Source organism: Pogona vitticeps, chromosome 4, assembly GCF_051106095.1.
Source record: "Pogona vitticeps strain Pit_001003342236 chromosome 4, PviZW2.1, whole genome shotgun sequence".
In the NCBI taxonomy this organism is placed as follows: Eukaryota; Metazoa; Chordata; class Lepidosauria; order Squamata; family Agamidae; genus Pogona; species Pogona vitticeps.
In genome coordinates, this window is record NC_135786.1 from 86,946,882 (window position 1) to 86,966,695 (window position 19,814).

At 38.9% G+C, this 19,814-nt stretch overlaps 1 protein-coding gene across 2 annotated transcripts in view; it reads left to right on the top strand.

The window, feature by feature from the left end:
• PRKACB (protein kinase cAMP-activated catalytic subunit beta) overlaps nt 1–19,814 on the top strand; it is a 103,573-nt gene that overhangs the window by 44,592 nt on the left and 39,167 nt on the right. The window contains exon 1 of one of the 2 annotated variants that reach the window (XM_020795064.3): nt 11,527–12,597. The exons of the other annotated variant lie outside the window; for it this stretch is intronic. Coding sequence (XP_020650723.1) covers nt 12,411–12,597 — 187 coding nt within the window. The 5' untranslated portion in view covers nt 11,527–12,410. Of the gene's footprint in view, nt 1–11,526; nt 12,598–19,814 lie in introns of those variants that run through there. 2 annotated transcript variants of the gene reach the window in all.

Below are 19,814 nucleotides of genomic sequence, written 5' to 3' on the forward strand. Positions count from 1 at the left end.
TACCTTACCCCACTTTTCTCCTAAAAAAAAACCTAAGGTAGCTTTAAATACAATACAATATTTAAAGATAAAAACAGTAAGTATACAAATATTAAAAAGGAACAAACAAATATCACTCTCCCTGTATATAACTAATACACAATAGTACACTCTCTTATTTGCATTTTGTATATTTTAGCCATATAATATGTTTTATGAGCTGGTCACTTGACCATAATAGATAAATAAATCTGAACAAACAAATACCACTGTGAGAAATGGATAACAAAAGCAAAGCAATAAAACATAATAGTCAATTTAAAAATCCGACTCAGGCAGCCAGTCACTGAGGGAAAGCTTGCCTGAAAAGAAAGGTCTTTGCTTGCTCGCAGAAAGACATCAAAAATTGGAGGAGTCTGGGAAGGGAGTTCCAGAGTCTGGGAGCAGCAACAGAGAAGTCCCTCTCCCATGTCTCCATCAGACAAACCTGTGAAGGTGGTGGGAATGGCCTCGAGGGAAAATTAGTGCAGTGCTGTAGTCCTAATACTGAACTCCTTGAGATCTCCTGACTTGGGAATTAGAATGTATATGGATCATTTACAGCATTGTTTTGTTTTCCATATTTTTTGGCATATTCATGGTAGGATTTTGACAGCCTCAGTCTCTGCAGCTTGAAATACTCTTATCGATTCTATTGGTTTTCAATTGACCCCTAGTGATTTTTTTTAACAAATACTTTCAGAGCATCTTTCACTTCATTTTGTAAAATTGAAAGCTCTGCATTGTCGAATTCTTCTCCAAAGGATCTGTCATCCCCTTTTCTCTATATAGTTCTTCAGTATATTTTTTCCACATTTTCTTTATCTTGTTCAGATGTGTTTCCCTGTTGCTTTTTCAGCATTCCTAATCTAGGTTTATATTTCCTTTTGAATTCTTGGATCTTGTAGAAGACAGGTTTTGTTTTTCCTCTTTTGTTCTCTTTTGTTAGTTGCCATTAATTCTGTTAGTGCTCTTAGTTCTCTAATTGCTATTTTTTATTTGTTTGTTCTTTAATTCCTGGCTTTGTGAGCTCGGACGTCTCAGAGATAGTTTGTTTTTCAATTGAATGTGGAGGCCCTGTTAGTGTAAAAAAAATGAAGGCAGAAGTGCATCAGTTCAACAAAAATTGGGATGTTTATCCACTTTACAGTACTGATATAAGAATAACCATTGCCCAAGTACCTAAGGAATCATGACAGTTTTAAAAATGATTTTAAATCAATTTTAGGTTGCATTTATGGCAGTGAAAATTGTAGCCATATAACATATACGACAGACACATCATATAGGCGGGGAGGTATTTTTCATACAGACTTATCCATTATATACTTCTGACTACAGTCGATCTTATACCCTATTCCCATACTACATCATGTTATATACACATATTATATTTCATATCTCTATTTCAGAATATCTAATTTAGCATCTAACATTCTGGATTTAAAATAATTTTATAAATTCTTTCACCTGCATTACCATCTATCCAATACTCATCATAAACATTCCCAATTCTATTTTTAAGATTGCTTATCCACCAATAAGATCCAAGCCAGGACAATACATTCTTCAAAAATCTCAATTTTTGCAGACAAAAAGGTATTATATATCTAATCTTATCTATGAAAACACTATAGTAATTCACACATATTTGATCTCTATATATGTCCCTTAAAAACAAAAGCTTCTAATGTTATTATTCATCATCAAAATTTCTAAAATTCCTAATTATATATGCTTGTCTACCCTTGAGATTCCTACCTGGCCATAATTGCTAATAGTATATTTACTCATATTACTTTGAATGTACAGTAAATATATATATCTCAAACAAATGATTTTTATTATTTAATCAGCAAGTAACTTTTTCCTTTTTCCTTTTTGCTTAATAGCTCTAGTATCATAGGTCCAAGATTCGCCTCTTGTCCCTTTTTGCCAGTTTTAAAATGCTATCTATGGAATCTCTTTAAGGCATTTTATGAATTGCTTATAGTATATTACTCATGTTACTTTATATGTAAATATATATCTCTCAAACCAATGAATTTTATTATTTAATCAGCCAGTGGCTTTCCCCCTTTTCATTTTTGCTTATCAGTTTCAGTATCATAGGACCCAGATTTGCCTCTTGCCTCCTTTTTGCCAGTTTTAAAATGCCATCTGTGAAATCTCTTTAAGGCATTTTCTATCCTGTTTACTAATTTCAACTCAGTATAATCAATGTATTGATTTTGGAGCAACATGGATCTATCTGATCTCTGATCATACATTTCCCCCCCCCCCAAATTCGCCCATTTCTCCTCTTTTACATTTTCCCCTCTCAAAGCAATCTCAATATGCTTTTCCCCCTCATCGCAACCCCCAGTCTCTTTTTCTCTCTCCGATGATGACAAATGTTCTGTTAGTTCAGTGAATTCAATCGGTTTGTCCCCATCTCCTGCTTTTGAAGGAAAACAGCCTCTTTCTCTCTATGTGTCGATAGCAGTTGTTCCGTGGGTTCAGTGAGTTCAGTCGGTTTATCTCCCATCTTCATTTTAATTTCTAGGCCAAGAAATATCTCTTTGATTTCTGTTTTAATGTCTAAGATTTCCGCCTTGAATTGATTGATGATGTTCTCTTGAAATTCCTGAAGATAGGCCTCCATTGTAGATTCCAATAATGAGTCTGAGACTCTTATCTCCAAACCGTGGCCAAAAAAACACAAGCTACTTGCTTAGATTATCCTCATGGTTCCTTAGCCGACCCGAACTCAAAGTCCTGCAGAGAGCACTCTAGTTGTAAAGATGATTATTTGATTTATAATCCACCTTTATAGCTCCATGGAGAGTCACATAGGTTAAATTGTTCAGAGCTATTTAAAGTTCTCAAGCCTCTGATTTATGAAAAGCCAATTCTTGGGGAGGGTTGGGGGGGGAAGAGACAAAGTTTCGCTTTCCCAGTTCTCTCAGCTGTGTTGCAATTTTAAAAAAAGGCTCCAAAATTGCAGGGATTACCAAAGTTGTATGCCGTTTGAGATCTTTTTCCACAATCAGCTTCATTTAGTCTTTGTTCCTGTAGTCAGATAATAAGTCTTCATACCTCCCCCTTATCCAGGCAGCTACTCACCATTCATCATGGCTTCTTCATGAGTCAGTTGCGATGAGGAAAGGAAACTTTTCTGAAAAAACAGATTGCAAGTCTGAATCTCAGGGTTTCCTGGCTCCACTTTGCTGTAAGTCCACTCTCTTGTGGAAAATTTGCCTCCCCTTTCCTGGGGGATCCATTGACTCGGAGTAAAACCCAGGGGTTTTCAGAGCCCTGAGAGTTCCCCTGTTCCCACTGCCCATTGCTCCTCGTGTTCTCTGAAACATTTATTGATTAACATTTTAAGTGTCCAAAGCTTATAATGAGATGCAATGGTGAATTTTAATAATCTTTTTTCACATATACCATGTCCATCAGCAAACCTGCCTCCTCCAGCTCCATTCATTCCCTCAAAATCTGCTCCAGAGAACTGAGGAGTAAAGCAAATGCTGGAGTGGCTGCAGAAGGGAGAAGGAGAAAATGTTTCAGAGTAGATTTGATCTCCATGTCTCTATGCCAAGTTGTGCTTCTCTCCATTAAAAAAAATCATATTAAAAACAATTTTAGAAGACCTATTATTGTGTTAGTGCTAAGTAGCAGCAAAATTTATCAGAATAACAAGCATAAGGGTGAGACCTAAATCAAGATAATCTAGAAGCCCCCTGGAATATGTTTTAAACAAGAGTTTTCACCTTATGGAACAGAAGGAGTCGATTGAACAGATGACTTCACTCTGTGTTCCCTTCTGGTTTGTAATCTATTGTTAGTGATTATGAACTTAGCATGCCTGTTTTAGAAAGAAATAACATTTAATCTGTTTGCTAAATGCAGATGAATTATAAAACTCAACAGAGAACACCTGACATATTGGTAATTTGACCTCAACAATTCTGTAACATTTTTTGATTAATACTGTTAAGTGGTTGTAGGGCATTGAGCATATCATACTCTGTGAAATGAATCTCCATGGAGGACAAGACATTAGCTGTTGTTTTGATTTCAGGTGTATATTAAATTGGTCTACAATATTGAAAGTACAGAAATAGGAGCACTGCTTAATGTCACTTTTTAAATAGAGGCCCTGTTTAAAGAATTTGATTGAACCCTGTATCCTAATTGCTCTAATTTCTTGTTTGAAAGGATTGTTATGATTGGTGCAGCTGCTTTCACACGCCAATAGAAGATAATGTACTTGCCAGAAATCAGTCTTAGATTGGATCTTTCACTCTCAAACATATTGGTTTTCCTTGTTTTCCATTTACATTAACTGTAAACAATTGTACTGGTTCTCCTTATGTTCTTGTTGTAAATTCTCTGTAAATAATGGTATGACAATCTCATTTTATGTTTCTTATTTTGAGTCCTGAAAATAACCAACTACTCTCCCCTGAAATATCATTCCATGCAACTTCCATAGAATATTTTCCTTCCACCTCCCTACCTGTGGGCCCTCAAAATTTGGAGGATCCTCTAGAATGGGCTGGAATGGGCCATAGGAACTGCACCAAGAATATGGAATTTCCAAAAATCACAAGTCCTTCTCACACTGGGTGAATGGATGTTTCTTCCTCTCACTTGGCATGTGTTCCCTCTTTCTAGGTGGCTTAGGAGCAATGTTACTAGATTTTGAGAGGTGTATTCATACTGTTTTTTAAAAAATTTTTAAAAGAAAAATATATTTGGCCACTAGAGGGCAAAAGGTGGCTATTTCAGTTTAAACAGTTTTTTTCCATTTAAACTCGTTTCTCGGTTACTAAAAGCTCACTGCAGAAACCTGTACAGTATACAACCACAGCATTCACCTAAAACTCCAAAATTAAATAGGTCAATTAGGAAGTAGAGCCTTTAGGTTGCTGCAAGTCTGAAAAATGTCCATTGGCCTTATTGAAGTTACCTACCTCTGGACTGATATATTGCATCTGGGGAGCATTTTGCTCATCTATTACAAATAGGTAGCTTTGTATCTACTGAGGAAGAGCGGAGGACATTGCATTTTTAACTTTTGGACAGTAGATGCCAGCAGATATCTTCAGAATTCAAAATAGAAATGTGGCTAGTGCTCCCATAGCAACAACTTCCTCTTGGCATTGTTATTTATAGAAATGCTGCTGTCTCATCTCTATGTTGCTCTCCAGCTAAAGAAAGACTTTCTCAATGGGTTTAAAAAGCTTTGTTGACAAGATATAGAATACTGTATCAGTTTGTGCTGGACTGATTTTTAATTCCTGTGCATTAACAGTTTGCTATATTTGTTGCACTACCAGCCAAGGTCCCAAACAGCTACACTAGGTAAGCGTACAAGCTTGGGCATATTTAAATATTTCTGACAGTTGTTTTTTTTTTTTAACAGCACACACTCTAAATGTCTCCATGCCATGTTACGTATCATTTTAGACAGTTTTCCCAGTTTCAAAAGCAGCTTGCTTCTTGGCACAGGGAGCTGTTTGAGAAACATGGGTTCAAGGTTTTTTCCCTAAGTGCATGTAATTAGTTGGATATTCCAATTGTTATAACATTCCTTAATGAATTCAAAAGCCTATGTTGGTGTTAACAACAGTTCAGCACGTTAGCTAACTGTGCAATTAATCTGTACAGAACTACAGAATTAAAAAGTGTCAATTTATAGTACAATCTTATAAAAGCCTATGTAGATGTAGCTCACTGAATTTGGTTAGATTTGCTCCCACTTCTGCTTTTAAAGGTTGATATAGGATTGATATAGGATTGAAGGGAAAGTTAGAGAATCTACATTGCTAAGATGTACAGTGGGGTCTTGACTTGAGAACTTAATCTGTATTGGAAGGCGGTTCTCAAGTCAAAAAGTTCTCAAGTCAAATCTGCATTTCCCATAGGAATGCATTGAAAACCATTTAATCCGTATCTGCTCTTTTCCGTCCATAGAAACTAATGGGAAGCTGCTATTCTGCCTTCGACCACTAGAGGGGGATATTTTGTTTCTTTTTTTCTTAGGTCAAGAAAGGTTAAGGGAAGGCAGGGAAAATACAGTCCAGGCAGTACAGTACCAGGCAGTCTGAAGGCTGTCTCCCAATCCACTCTCTAAACGCTGGGAGGAGTGAGGAAGCAGACAGGCACCCTTTTCACTGGCCAACAGTTAACTGAAAGTTCACTTTTTGCACTTTCCCTGCCTCCCACGTGGGTTTTTTTCAGTTCTTAACTCAAATCTAAGTACTTAAGTCAAGTCAATATTTTCCTATGAGAGCGGTTCTTAAGTCAAAATGTTCTTAACTCAAGCCGTTCTTAAGTCAAGACCCCACTGTATGTGTTCATTTTACTTATTGATATTAAGTCATTCCTTTTATAGTCCTGTTGTGATACCACTATGATTTCTGCTGAAAATGCCTATGATAAGTTTTTATTAGATTACTGAGAATCAAAGACTACTTATATTTTTTACAAGTAGTTAGTTGAAGTTTGTATTGGGGAGGTGATAAAAACATGTTAATACAACACAAAAGTGTGTGCACATGTGTATGCATGCATGTGTTCACACAGGCATCCCTTTTTTAGCATGTTCACATTGGTTATGTTCATATGTGTGAGACGGGGTGAGAGTGGTAGCCCTCTCACTGGAGTGCCGTCCCTCCCCCTGACAGCCAAGAAAGAGATACAGACCTTGCCCATCTCACCTCCCATGAGAACAGAACAGTGAGGGACAGATACATGGGAAATAGAGGGAGAATTACAAAAGTTAAGGGTTGAAAGAACTCAGGAAAAAACTGTGGGAGTAGAGCAGAAGAAGAGGGTGGAGATAGAGGCGGGAAAGGCAGATATAAAAAGGAGAGAGGAACAGTTACCAACAGGTTGGGAGTGGGTTTGGATGGAGGACCCATGGACTGGAGCATGGGAAAGATTGAGGATCCCTAAGGAGGAGGTGGACTACAGAAAAAGATCCCCCCAAGACCCTCTTACTGGGGAGAAGCAGAATCCAGAGTGTGTTGGAGAAAACTGAGAGGAGAAAGAAAGAGTAGAGAGAGAAAAGAGAGAGAGGCTGGAATGGAGGGTGAGTGAAATGAGGAGGAAAGGACAGGGAGGACCCATCGGATGCTCCATGTGGGTGGATGGCCAGGACAATGACACTGTGCCCCTGTTGGAAAGTGAAGCAGGACAGACGGTGAACCCGAACTTATCGGTAGACTGGCCAGGTCCATGGAACTCGGGTGAAGGGAACCCGTTCCTAGATGAAGAATGGAAACCTCTGACTGGCCCGTTGTCAGAAGGAGAAAAGCGTTGGAACAATTTTGTTGACATCAGTTATTTGTTAAACACACCAATAAACATCACACCTGTTTCTAAATTACAAAAATCTCCTGATTTATTTGAACAAAAGAAGGAGCCTAAAGTTGAACCCTTGCAATATGGAACAATAATCTCAGATTCTAAAGAATGTTAGCTTATCATAGATGAGGCACTATGTTAGTGTTAATTGCTTAACTATTTCCAGTAGAACAGGAATAAACATACCACAAATCTTCCATGGCTTGTTTGCTTATATGTGTTTATCAAGAGTTTTTCTCTGTTCAGAATCATAAGCCAAGAACAAACCGTGGTTTATGATTCTTGGTTGACTGGTGAGAGATAAATGAGAGTTTCTGGCTCTTACAATGTAATATGCCAGTGGTTCTCAATGTTGAATCTCCAGATGCGTGCTGTAGTTGATACAGGTCCTCTGAATGTAACTTTGGCCTCTGCTTGCCCTATTATAGTGGATACATTTCAATTGGTGCGGCCTGAGGATGTGGACAGAACTCTTGGAGAAGTGAAAGCCATCACATGTTTGCTAGACTACACCCTTCCTGGCTTATAAAAGAAGCCAGTTTGGGGACTGGCTAAGGGGTGAGGCAAGTGATGAATGCCTCCTTAGAGCGGGGCAGGGTTGCCAGTATGCTTAAAGAAGGCAGTAATAATACCATTATTTCAGAATCCCTTTTTGAACCCCACTTTACGGGACAACGCTTCTGTCTGTCTCAAATATCCCATTTCTTGGCAAACTACTATAATGTGGGGATTTCAGCTCCACGGATTCTTGGATGAAGTGAATTATCTAAACCCATTTCAGTCTGGCTTCAGGTGTGACTGTGGAATGGAAACAGCTTTGGTTGATGACCTACACTGGGAATTGGATAGAACAAGTGAAAAAAGAATCCCTTTTGATTTTACTGGACTTTTCAGTGGCTTTCGATATTATCAAGCATGGTACCGTTCTTTGCCATGACTGGGATGGGACCTGAAAACTCTGTTTTACAGTAGTTTCAGTCCTTCCTGAAGGGGAGAACTCAAAAAGTGGTTCTGAGAGATTCGTGTTTGAAACACTGATCATTGACCTATGGTGGCCCTCAGGCTTCTGTTTTGTCCCCCATGCTATTTTACATATATATGAATCCAGTGGGAAAGATTATCCAGTGCAGTTTGGTTTCATCAGTATGTTGATGACACCCAACTCTGTCTCTCCTTTCCATCTAATTTCATGTTCTAAACCAGTTCCTGGTTTCACTTACGGGCTGGATGAGGGCAAAAAGACCTGAAACTTTGTGAGTTGCCTTGGGTCCCCTCACCAGCAGATAGGGACCCTACAAATGATACGAAAATTATTTATTCATTCATTCATTCATACATACATACATACATACATGAAAGAAAGCACTGTCCGTTCAGTGGGTTTAAATGGGGAAAACAAAAAATCACCAAAAATTAACAAAGACTCAGAACAAAACCAAATTAAGTTTGCACGTTTCACAAGGTGCACTACCGAATCCAAGCATTTAAAACAGGTTTCAAACATTTTAAGACACTTAAAAATGAGCGAAAACAGACATCGGAAAGCCATTCAAAAGCACTGAAGCCGGCTTCAGTGCTTTTGAATGGCTTTCCCTTGGGGAAAACATTGTTTCACTTAGCGATGTTTCCTATGGGGATTTTCGCTTAAGGACGGCAATCCGTTCCCATTGGAACGGATTAACCAGTTTTCAATGCATTCCTATGGGAAATGGTGTTTCGCTTAACGATGTTTTCCCATAGCGATTTTTTTGAACCAATTAACATCGTTAAGCGAGGCACCACTGTAATCTGTTCTGGCTGGTTTTTGTCCTTATGTCAGGGCACGGCTCGTATGTCGAAGCCGGTTAATCTGTACTCTACCACTAGGGGGAGAATTTTCTTCTTATTCTTTTGACCTAAGATGAACTTAGGTCAAAAAAAGGACAGGGAAGTTTTTTTTTCGTTTGTAAGTCAAAGCTCTGTTCGTAACGCAAAGCAATATTTAGCTTCTGGAGCTGTTCGTAACTCAAAACATTCGTAGGTCAGGGCGTTCGTAAGTCAAGGCACCACTGCATGTGGTTATACACAAGGCACAATGTTACGCACTATAAAACTGTTCAACAGAACTGCAGAAGTTCCAATATCTATCCTTGAGATAAGGTTTTTATGGTTAAGGATGTAAGTAGAAACATACAGATTGTTACTAGAGATGGGGACAAATTGGCAAAATGGTGGTTCGTTTTGGTTCTTTTGTCAAGATTGACGAACCACAAATTTCCCCAGGTGAATTAATGAACCTCACATCAGTTCAACAGTTCATCAGGGTGTGTGTGTTAGAAATAGCCTGTGGCTGTCTTTAAAAAAAAGCTGAACCCTGAGCCTCCCACTCCCCCAGCCTGCCCTTTTCCCATTGCCCTGTCACCTCCTTATGTTGGCTGCCTAAGGGAAGTTGCTGCTGCCATCTTTGCAAAAGCCGGTTGCGGATTCCTTTAGAGCCAGCTCCGATGCCCTAAGGGAAGCTTCCATCGCCATCTTTGCAAAGGGCAGCTCAGTTTCCCTTGGAGTATTTGCAAAGATGGTGGTGGCATGGGTGGCCAAGGTAAGGAGGTGACAGGGACAGTGGGAAGGGGCGTGGGGCAGGCTAGGGGGTTAGGCTAGGCTAGCTTTTCCCTTCTGCCTATGGGCCCATTGATCAGCTATTCAGCAGGCTGAGAGGGAAGGCTAGTCTGCCTGGCTCTAGGGAAATAAATAAAAACGGGTAAATATTCATACCTTCATATTCGTCAGGGTCTCCGGAATTGACAAATACAAAGGACCAGAAGTCCATGAATCAGAGGGATGCCTATCTCTTTGACCACTCATGGAATGCTTTCTCCTTGGAGACCTGACAGTTTACATTTTAAAGCTGCTTTTAAGCTTTATTGACTATAATCTGCCCAGAGATATTTGGATAAGGCAACTAATAAAAATGGTTAAAAAAAAAAAAACAGGAACAAGTGCCTAGTTTTCTCCTTCAGAGTATGCATCATAAATTGTCTACTTAGATTTTACACAATTTAAGATGCATATAGTTTCTGGCAATTTCTTTATCATTTTAGTGTACATAACATTGAGATTTGGCATTACAATTCTTTTCTTTGCTAAACTGTTTTTAAACGATAAAAACTTTGTGTCTCTTTTAAGTACCATCAGTCTTTGGGAGCAAGTACATAGATGACAGAAAAATGTTTTAATTCATCCCCATGACTAATTGTTACAGTAGTTTTTGTTATTTGTTAGCTAAATAACTTTTTGTTCTTCTGTTTGTTCATGAATTCCTGTGACAGATATGCAAATAGACAGAATAGCACAGGAACCTAGGCGAGTGATAACCTGGTTTTGGAACACATTCTTAAATCTTGGGTTGTTGGAGGGTTTCTTTGCATCTGAAAAAGGAGAAATTTGCATCAATATCATGCATACATTTTTTTTAGGTAAAGGTAAAGGTTCCCCTTGACATTTAGTCCAGTCGTGTCCGACTCTAGGGCACAGTGCTCATCCCTGTTTCCAAGCCACAGAACCAGCGTTTGTCCGAAGACAGTTTCCGTGGTCATGTGGCCAGCGCGACTAGACACAGAACACCGTTACCTTCCCACAGTGGTGGTACCTATTTATCTACTCACATTTTTGCATTTTGCATGCTTTCAAACCGCTAGGTTGGCGGGAGCTGGGACAAGCAACAGGAGCTCACTCCGTCACATGGATTCATTCTTATGACCGCTGGTCTTCTGTCCTTGCAGCACAGAGGCTTCTGTGGTTTAACCCGCAGCACCACCACGTCCCTGGCAGTTTAACTCGCAGCGCCACCATTTTCTTACTGCAGTCTAAATATCGCTAGATTGTTGAGACACAGAAGCCAGAATAGTGCTGTGGGACAAAAAGTGCTTAGAATATTTTATTTCATTTCATGGTACGTTGTTCCTCTCTAGATGACTTAAATATCACAAAAAGAGAATTGATTATGCTGAGCAATAGAAAGAAACAACCTAGGAATGTTATTTGTTTATTTCGGAGGGCACACTCACTAAATAACTAGTTAGAGGTCATTTTGTGTTTTCTAATTTATTATTCCAGGGTCTTGGCCTTAGAAATTTACTTTAGAAACATCAGCATAAGGAGTAACAGATGGGGTTGGTAGACGTTGTAGTCCAAAACAGGTTATCCTGTGGAGACAGAAAGTTGGAGAAAATTGTTAGAGGAAGTGCTTAACTGCCCCCCCATCTTAATAGAAACTGTTCATTTAAGCTGCTTTTAATTGCAAAACCCCAGGGTAAATGTAAGTAGTGTGTCAGTATATGGTGCTTAGGTTCCCTCTGCAATTGGATAGCAATAGATGATACTTCAGTAGTGTGAGTAGATATTCAGTTACCTCTTAGAAGGTGCGTATGAGATCTCCTTCCTACTTTGTGTTCCTGATAATTCTCTCTGCATACAGTGCCCTTCCACATGTAAAAGGTTGATACAGTGTGCACATTGTGGGGAACTCAGCAGGCATATGCAGTCATCCTAATGTGTTTCTAGTAGATAAAATGCTACAAAAACCACTTTTTATGACTCCATAAAACTGGATCAGAAAACCAGTTGCATGGTTCAGTGTTACCAATAAAGTATACAGAAGTTAAATTTAAATGCTTACTCTTAAGCATAGTGTTACACATAGAGTATATGTATGTGCGTACACAGACATGGCATGTTTTCCAGATCTGACTTCTAGTACCCCTTGTGAATTTGGCAAGCTTAAAGTTGTTCTTATCACCATGTGCCTTCTTTGGGGGAAGAGGGAATGTTAACATGCAAACAGCAGGCTAGTCACCACCCTAAGCTGATATCAAGAGGCTTTTGCTGAGAATAGCTCTTGAAGTTTAGTTTTATATTAACAGGAAGCAGAACAGCAGTTGTGGCTTTAACATACTGCATACAGGAAGTCTGACACATGCCTAGCCTTTGGCTTCTGTGTTAAGCTCTTAAATTCAGAATTGTTTGTTCCTTTTAACATATATGTTAAATGTGTATAGATGGCTGCACCCAGAGAGTTACAAGGTAGCCAGAGCACAGGGACTGCTAATGCTTTACAGAGACTAGAAGGATTTGCCAACAGACTCTTTCACAGGCATTCCAAGAGTTCTTCAAGTGAGCTGAAAGTAGCTCTGGAAAATGTGTCTCCTCGCTTCTCTGAACCTGCTGCACTGTGGGAGAGATCAAGTAAGTGTGCGGAGGTTACTTGGTTTGTAATGGCAAACTGTAGAATGTTGTATACTAAATATAGAAAAACATTGACAGCTAAAGTGGTGCATTATATGATTAGCAGGTGGATCCCAGTCTGTAGTTCTGTTTCTTAAAATGTTTGCACGCAGGGTGCAGAATATGTAACACCATTCAAACTTTCTTTTGTCAGTTTGTTGCCTTGCATACTTTTCTGTTTACTTTAAATGCTTATTTCTTCAATTTCTTCAGTTTGCATTTGAAAGTATTAAACAACTTAGAATTGTTGATATCCTTATACCTACACTTCTGGAGGGGAAAGTCATAAAATAAAGAAGTTTTAGCTCCAGTTTACCAAATATGGTTAATGCATTGAAACAGGCTTCTCTGCATGTAAACAGCTTGCTGATTAGGGCCTCATGCACACAAAATTGAGTAGTGTGTAGGAGAGGGTAACCAGTATATAATAATTGTGAAAAGAAGAATTAGTTACTTGTCATTAGTTTTCTTTTTAATTGTAAACGTATCACTACATAACATAATTGTATATATGTGGAATAGCTTTATTCCTTTTGCAGTGCAACTGTAGGCTTTTTAGAATTTTTTTTTTTAGTTATGGTGGTGTCACCTCATCAAATAGTACATATCCAAGTCAAAGTCCTTCCTCATGTTCTGTTGTGGGTTTCAGATTATGACAAGGTAGGTGTGAGGTGTGTATGGTACCTCAGACCAGCATCCATTTGGATGTGTCTGTATTTCAATTGCTTTACTTAACTTTAATTAAAAGAAACAGTACTGTAGCTTTAAAAATAAGCATAAAGGTAACTATAATAATAATTACACTTCTGGCATTCTTGGAATTATAACTATTGCTTTTTAATATAAGTTTTCTAAATTCTGAGTAAAAGACATTAACTTGCCAAATAATATCATAGGCACTATATGTGTGTCTTTTCATATTATTTGAGATGATGTTTGCAACACAGAATGTTGTTTTAGCTTCATTCTAACCTTGTAATGTAGGTTATGTTGGGAGAGCAAGTGACTTTTCAAGGAGCTTCCTGGCTGAAGGGTTTGAACATTGGCTTCCAAAATCACAGTAAAAACTCACACCGGATCATGCTAATTGTATAACGAGACCAAAAATTTAATGTAATTGATGTTAGGCTGAAAAGACCAGTGATTACTGAATTAACCAATAATATTTTTACCTGATTACAATGTTTCATACAGACACAATTTTAAGCTAGCCTCTTTTTCTGATGCACTTCACACTTAAAATGTAAACACACTACAGTACTTTCACTGGGGGCATTCTTGTGTTTCAAAAAACACAAGATATATGAAAAATGGCTTTTTGTGCAATGCAATGGTCCTATTCGCAGATAGTGAGGGACAAAATTCTGTTCACAAGCAGAATGGTGGTCTATAATGACTTACTGTTCCTGCTTCTATCCTACGTGTAGGAATAGCTAACGTGACCAGAAGCCAGGAAGCACAAGCTTAGTGTTACATCTAAATCAAGACTCTAAGAGTGTAGATGGTTTCCAATTTCTTGGTTGATTTTGGTGGAACAAGGTAGGAATCATCACTGGGAGCATTGGTGGCGATCTTTGGATATTAAAGGCTCCTGCTCCATCCCAAGGCTCTGTAAGGCTTCCCCAGGCTGAAAGGGATCCTAGGAAGCCTTGGAACCTGACCAGATGTGGGTTAGGAAACTTTAAATTAAAGATTAACATCTACATCTGATTAGATCATCAGCATTTATGATCACAGAATTACACTAAAGGATTTCAGCCAATGTATGCTGTTCTCTTTTGGCAATTGACCAGAACAATGAATATATAGTAAACTGTGGGCAGAACATGAAGCCAACTTTCCTCTGTGTGGTTCTCATCAATTTAGTTTATAGCCAAGAGAGTTAAACAAAAAAGAAAACTAGTGGAAGATTCTGCATACTAAAACTATTGCAAAGAAATAAAGAACCAGAGCTGTAAAGAAGAGATTTTGTACTCAACTTGCAAACGCAACCTCTGAAAGTATCTTTTTAAATGCTGACTTCCATATAGCCTGCTTTTTAAAAAAGCAAATATCATGTATGTCAAGTAAACAAGTACAGTGGGGTCCTGACTTGAGAACTTAATCCGTATTGGAAGGCGGTTCTCAAGTCAAAAAGTTCTCAGGTCAAATCTGCATTTCCCATAGGAATGCATTGAAAACCATTTGATCCATATCTGCTCTTTTCCGTCCATAGAAAATAATGGGAAGCTGCTATTCTGCCTTCGACCACTAGAGGGGGATATTTTGTTTCTTTTTTTCTTGAGTCAAGAAAGGTTCAGGGAAGGCAGGGAAAATACAGTCCAGGCAGTACCAGGCAGTCTGAAGACTGTCTCCCAGTCCACTCTCTAAACGCTGGGAGGAGTGAGGAAGCAGACAGGCACCCTTTTCACTGGCCAACAGTTAACTGAAAGTTCAAATTTTGCACTTTCCCTGCCTCCCACGTGTTTTTTTTTCAGTTCTTAACTCAAATCTAAGTATGTAAGTCAAGTCAATATTTTCCTATGAGAGTGGTTCTTAAGTCAAGCCGTTCTTAAGTCAAGACCCCACTGTATGTGTGCAAAATCAGAGCCATACCCTTCTAATCTTGGATCTACTCAGTAAGCATGGTTTAGGCAGTCTTGAATTCTGGCACTTTTTGATTTTAGAAACTAACCTCTAAATCAGCTTATACCGTAGCTGCTGTTCAAGAGGTAGTAAGTACCTGTGGTCAGATCTGATTAATTCTGAAGTAGGATTATCCTTGCACACTAGCATGACAATGTCATAATAACATAATTAGACTTTAGGAATTATTGTAGTTCTGCCTTTCTTTATCCATATATTTGTTGTATAATGTTATGTGATGTACATTGGACTGTACATAACCTGAATTCATGAATGGCAAACAATACAAACAATCGGTTTCAGTGTTTTTAAATTTGTAATGCCACCAGTAGTAGACCTTTGGTCTAGATGGGCGGGGTATAAATCTAAATCAATCTGTCAATCAATGCATGTTTTTCTGCCATCTACCAACTTGCTCCCAAAGACTGATGGTACTTAAAAGAGACACAAAAATTTTATCGTTTAAAAACAGTTTAGCAAAGAAAACAATTGTAATGCCAAATCTCAATGTTATATATACTAAAATTATAAAGAAATTACCAGAAACTACATGTATCTTAAATTTTATAAAATCTAAGTGGAAAATTTATGATGCAAACTCTGAAGGAGAAAACTAGGCACTTGTTCCTGTTTTTTTAAAAAAACATTTTTATTAGTTGCCTTATCCAGATATCTCTGGGCAGATTATAGTCAATAAAGCTTAAAAGCAGCTTTAAAATGTAAACTGTGAGGTCTTCAAGGAGAAAATATTCCATGAGTGTAATGGGTGGTCAAAGAGATAGGCATCCCATTAACACTTTCAATGATTACAGTTCTGATTAGAACAGACTCAGTGTAATGCAGTTCATGCTTAAATTCATAATTGGACTATAAACATACATGAATACAGTGAGAGAGAAAGAGGAGGATTTTGCCATCTGCTTCAGTTCTAGCGTTTCAGAGAATATAAGATCACATTGTGATTTGGGGAATGTTTTAAATAAGTGTATACAATGGTGCCTCGCAAGACGAATTTAATTCGTTCCGCGGTTAATGTTGTCTTGCGAAAAATTCATCTTGCGAAATGCGTTTTCCCATAGGAATGCATTGAAATCTAATTAATGTGTTCCTGTGGGCAAAAAAGGTCAGAACAAAGTCAAATTTGGTTTACAAAGGGTTTATTAAGTGCTCTTTAAAACCATATATATTGTGCAGATGATTTAAAGAAATTAAATCAAAATTTTTTAACTTTTTAAACATCATAGAAAAACATTTAAAAATCAGCAAACATGAGGCAGGAACAAAAAATGGAAAACATTTGTCTTGCGAAGCACAGCCATATGAACATTTGTCTTGCAAGTCATCAACCACATTGCCAAAACCATTTGTCTTGCGAGTTGTATCTAGTTTATGTTCATGCCTTCTCTGTTTTAACCCTTGTTTACTTTTCTAACTTGTTTAACAAGGAAATGTTTAACAATAAACATAATATGTTCTTTTGAAGTGGCAGTAAATATGCACAGTAAATGTATGTATTTTTTTGTGATTATGATGTAGAAATTAAGCAAAAATGTGATTTATAGTAGATTTTATATGGTGTATAAACAGAAAAGCTGGTTGGATAGCTTGGTGGTTTAGGTATCTGGCTGTAGAGCCAAACATTCGAGTTGTATTCCCTACTGTGCCTCTTGGGAGTAGAGCTAGCATGTGTAGCCTTGGGCAAGCTACACAGTCCAAGGGCACCTCACAGAAAAAGGGAATGGTAAACCACTTTTGAGTATTCTCTACCTAGACCCTGAAAAGTGTCGCCATAAGTCAGAATTGAGTTGGTGACACATCATCATCACCACAACCACAATTGTAATCAACATAATTATAAACTAAAGATAATGAAGAAGTGTGTGACGTGTGTTTTACAAAATGCTTAGTCTGTTTCACATTAATACAGCAGATTTATATGAATAGTTTATTTATTTAATTGTTTTATTTATTCAGTTTTTATCCTGCTCCCGTTAGTGTCACAGCACTACTCTGAGTGGGTTACAACTCATAAAATAGAAAACATGAAGATATAAATATTAAAACTGATAACAATAACACTTTAAAAAAACAGATGGCACCGACTAATCTCAGAGTGGATGGAGGAAAAGGGGAGAGAAGAAGAGGAGGGGAGAGAGAGAAATGGAAGGAAGGTGGTCAGCTGGGGTCAGTATGGAATTGTAGTTTGGATGGTTCATTTCCAAATCATTTTCTTAGGTGCATTTTTAAACAGTAATTTAAGAAGGCTATTGTGAACACCATATTTAATAATATTTTTATGTACAGATTGGATGCAAACAATATCTATGAGTGCACTTCCAAGCTTTTGTTTACTCTTTGTTGTTTTGTTTTAACTTTCTTTTCACTTTTTTAGGTTTTTTGTTTGTTTTTTGTTTGTTTGTTTAGATTTTAAGTCATGGTGAGAGGTTGCTAGTTGAAATTCTGTGGATTACTTTAAAAGCATCCCACTGAGTTTTATGAGATTTACTTAATAGAAAGTTTGCTTAAGCACCCAACCTAATTATATTAAAATGCCAAATATGTTGGGATTTGACAAGAATTGTTGTTTCTGGCTTAAGTTCCTTAAAATACCCACAAATATTCAAGTGATATGAAAAAGTGGCAATTCCTATATAAAATACTTAAATTGTGACTTTTGTGGGAAAGAGGTGGAAAGGGAATTAATCTCTTTTAAACTGACATGTTACAAAATACATTGCAAAATTCTATATTGTTTTGACATATCTTCTTTACATTTTTTGTTGTAGCTGTCTTAGGGAGGAAGTTATATATCTGTAGGTTGCTGGTTTCTTGTGGTTTAGTAGTGCAAGTAGGAATTGAGATATTTTGTATGTATGCTGAATTTCTTTTATTATACTAATTCAGATATATGTGTAGCTTGTGATACAGTGGGGCCTTGACTTATGAACGGTTTTACATACGAACTTTTCGACTTAGGAACCCGCCCAATAGGGAAATAACAGCTCGCCATACGAACTTCCCTCGAGTTACGAACAGGAAAAAAGTGCCCCCTCCCTCCCCTTAGAGGCTTCTGGAGGGAAAAAAAAGGGTCAGAAACTTAAAAATAAATAAAAGAAAGTCACTTACCAGGCCTTGGTAGCCCCCGAACTGCAGGAAAAAGAGCAGGAAACAGCTAAAAGCCAGCACCCAGCAGGGAGCCTGGCAGCCATTTTGTGCTTTTCTCTGCTCCTGCCCCCTCCTCTCCCCGCCTAACAGCTGATCGGCTGGCTCTGAAGAGGCTTGGGGAAGCTTGCTCAGCACCTAAAAAGCCTGCCTGTGTGTCTTTGTGCTGAAAAAATCAGCACAACATGCTTTAACTCCTGCCTCCGGGGGAGTTCCTGTTACATCTGCCGTCCCCAGGCACCCGGTGAGAGAGAGTGTCTGGAGAATCTTCTGGCTGGACTCCCTTGGCCTTCAGGACCAGGCCCTGCTGCTGCTTTGGGCTACCCCACCCCTCTTTAACACCAGCCACCTGGCTGAGAGGGGAGGGAGGCTTTAAAAGCCAGAAGCCTTGCCAGGGCCGTGCTAGAGCAGTGTTCCTGCCTCCGGGGGAGTTCCTGTTACATCTGCCGTCCCCAGGCACCCGGTGAGAGAGAGTGTATGGAGAATCTTCTGGCTGGACTCCCTTGGCCTTCAGGAGCAGGCCCTGCTGCTGCTTCGGGCTACCCCACCCCTCTTTAGCACCAGCCACCTGGCTGAGAGGGGAGGGAGGCTTTAAAAGCCAGAAGCCTTGCCAGGGCCGTGCTAGAGCAGTGTTCCTGCCTCCGGGGGAGTTCCTGTTACATCTGCCGTCCCCAAGCACCCGGTGAGAGAGAGTGCCTGGAGAATCTTCTGGCCGGACTCCCTTGGCCTTCAGGACCAGGCCCTGCTGCTGCTTCGGGCTACCCCACCCCTCTTTAACACCAGCCACCTGGCTGAGAGGGGAGGGAAACGACCCGGACGCTAGAGGCTTGCCCTCCTTACCCCTCCCCCAGAACCGAGTACTATCAGCATGTCTGAAGCTGATCACTGGAACAGAGACCGCTGGACTCTCTGGCGCTGGTTGTGGAGGCTTTTGCTTTTTTTGGCAAAGCTGTGGGGCGAAACCCTGGGTGAAACTCTGGACGATTGTGAGGGAGAGAGAACTGGCCCTACTGGTCCCTGTCCAGCCGGTTGACAGGTCGAATCTCCAAGGGACTTTATTAGTATTGCATCAGGGGAAATTTAGAACAATTTAATTTGATGTGATTTAATTTATGTTTTTATTATTTGTAGTTTTAATATCATTGTAAATGTTTTTGTCACTAATGCTTATACTTAGTTATTATTTGTTGATTTGCTTAATATTTTATAGTGTATTTTTTCTTTTCTCTTTTTGTTCTTCCCTCTTTTTTTATCTCTATTATTTTTTGTTTTTACCTTTCTGCTTGACATGGTGAGGAGGGCCTGCTTCCCCAGCGAGGGCTCTAATATCCGGGTGATTATGGGTAGAGGGAGATATGGCGGTGGTACAGTGCCTACTCGTGCCAGGAGAA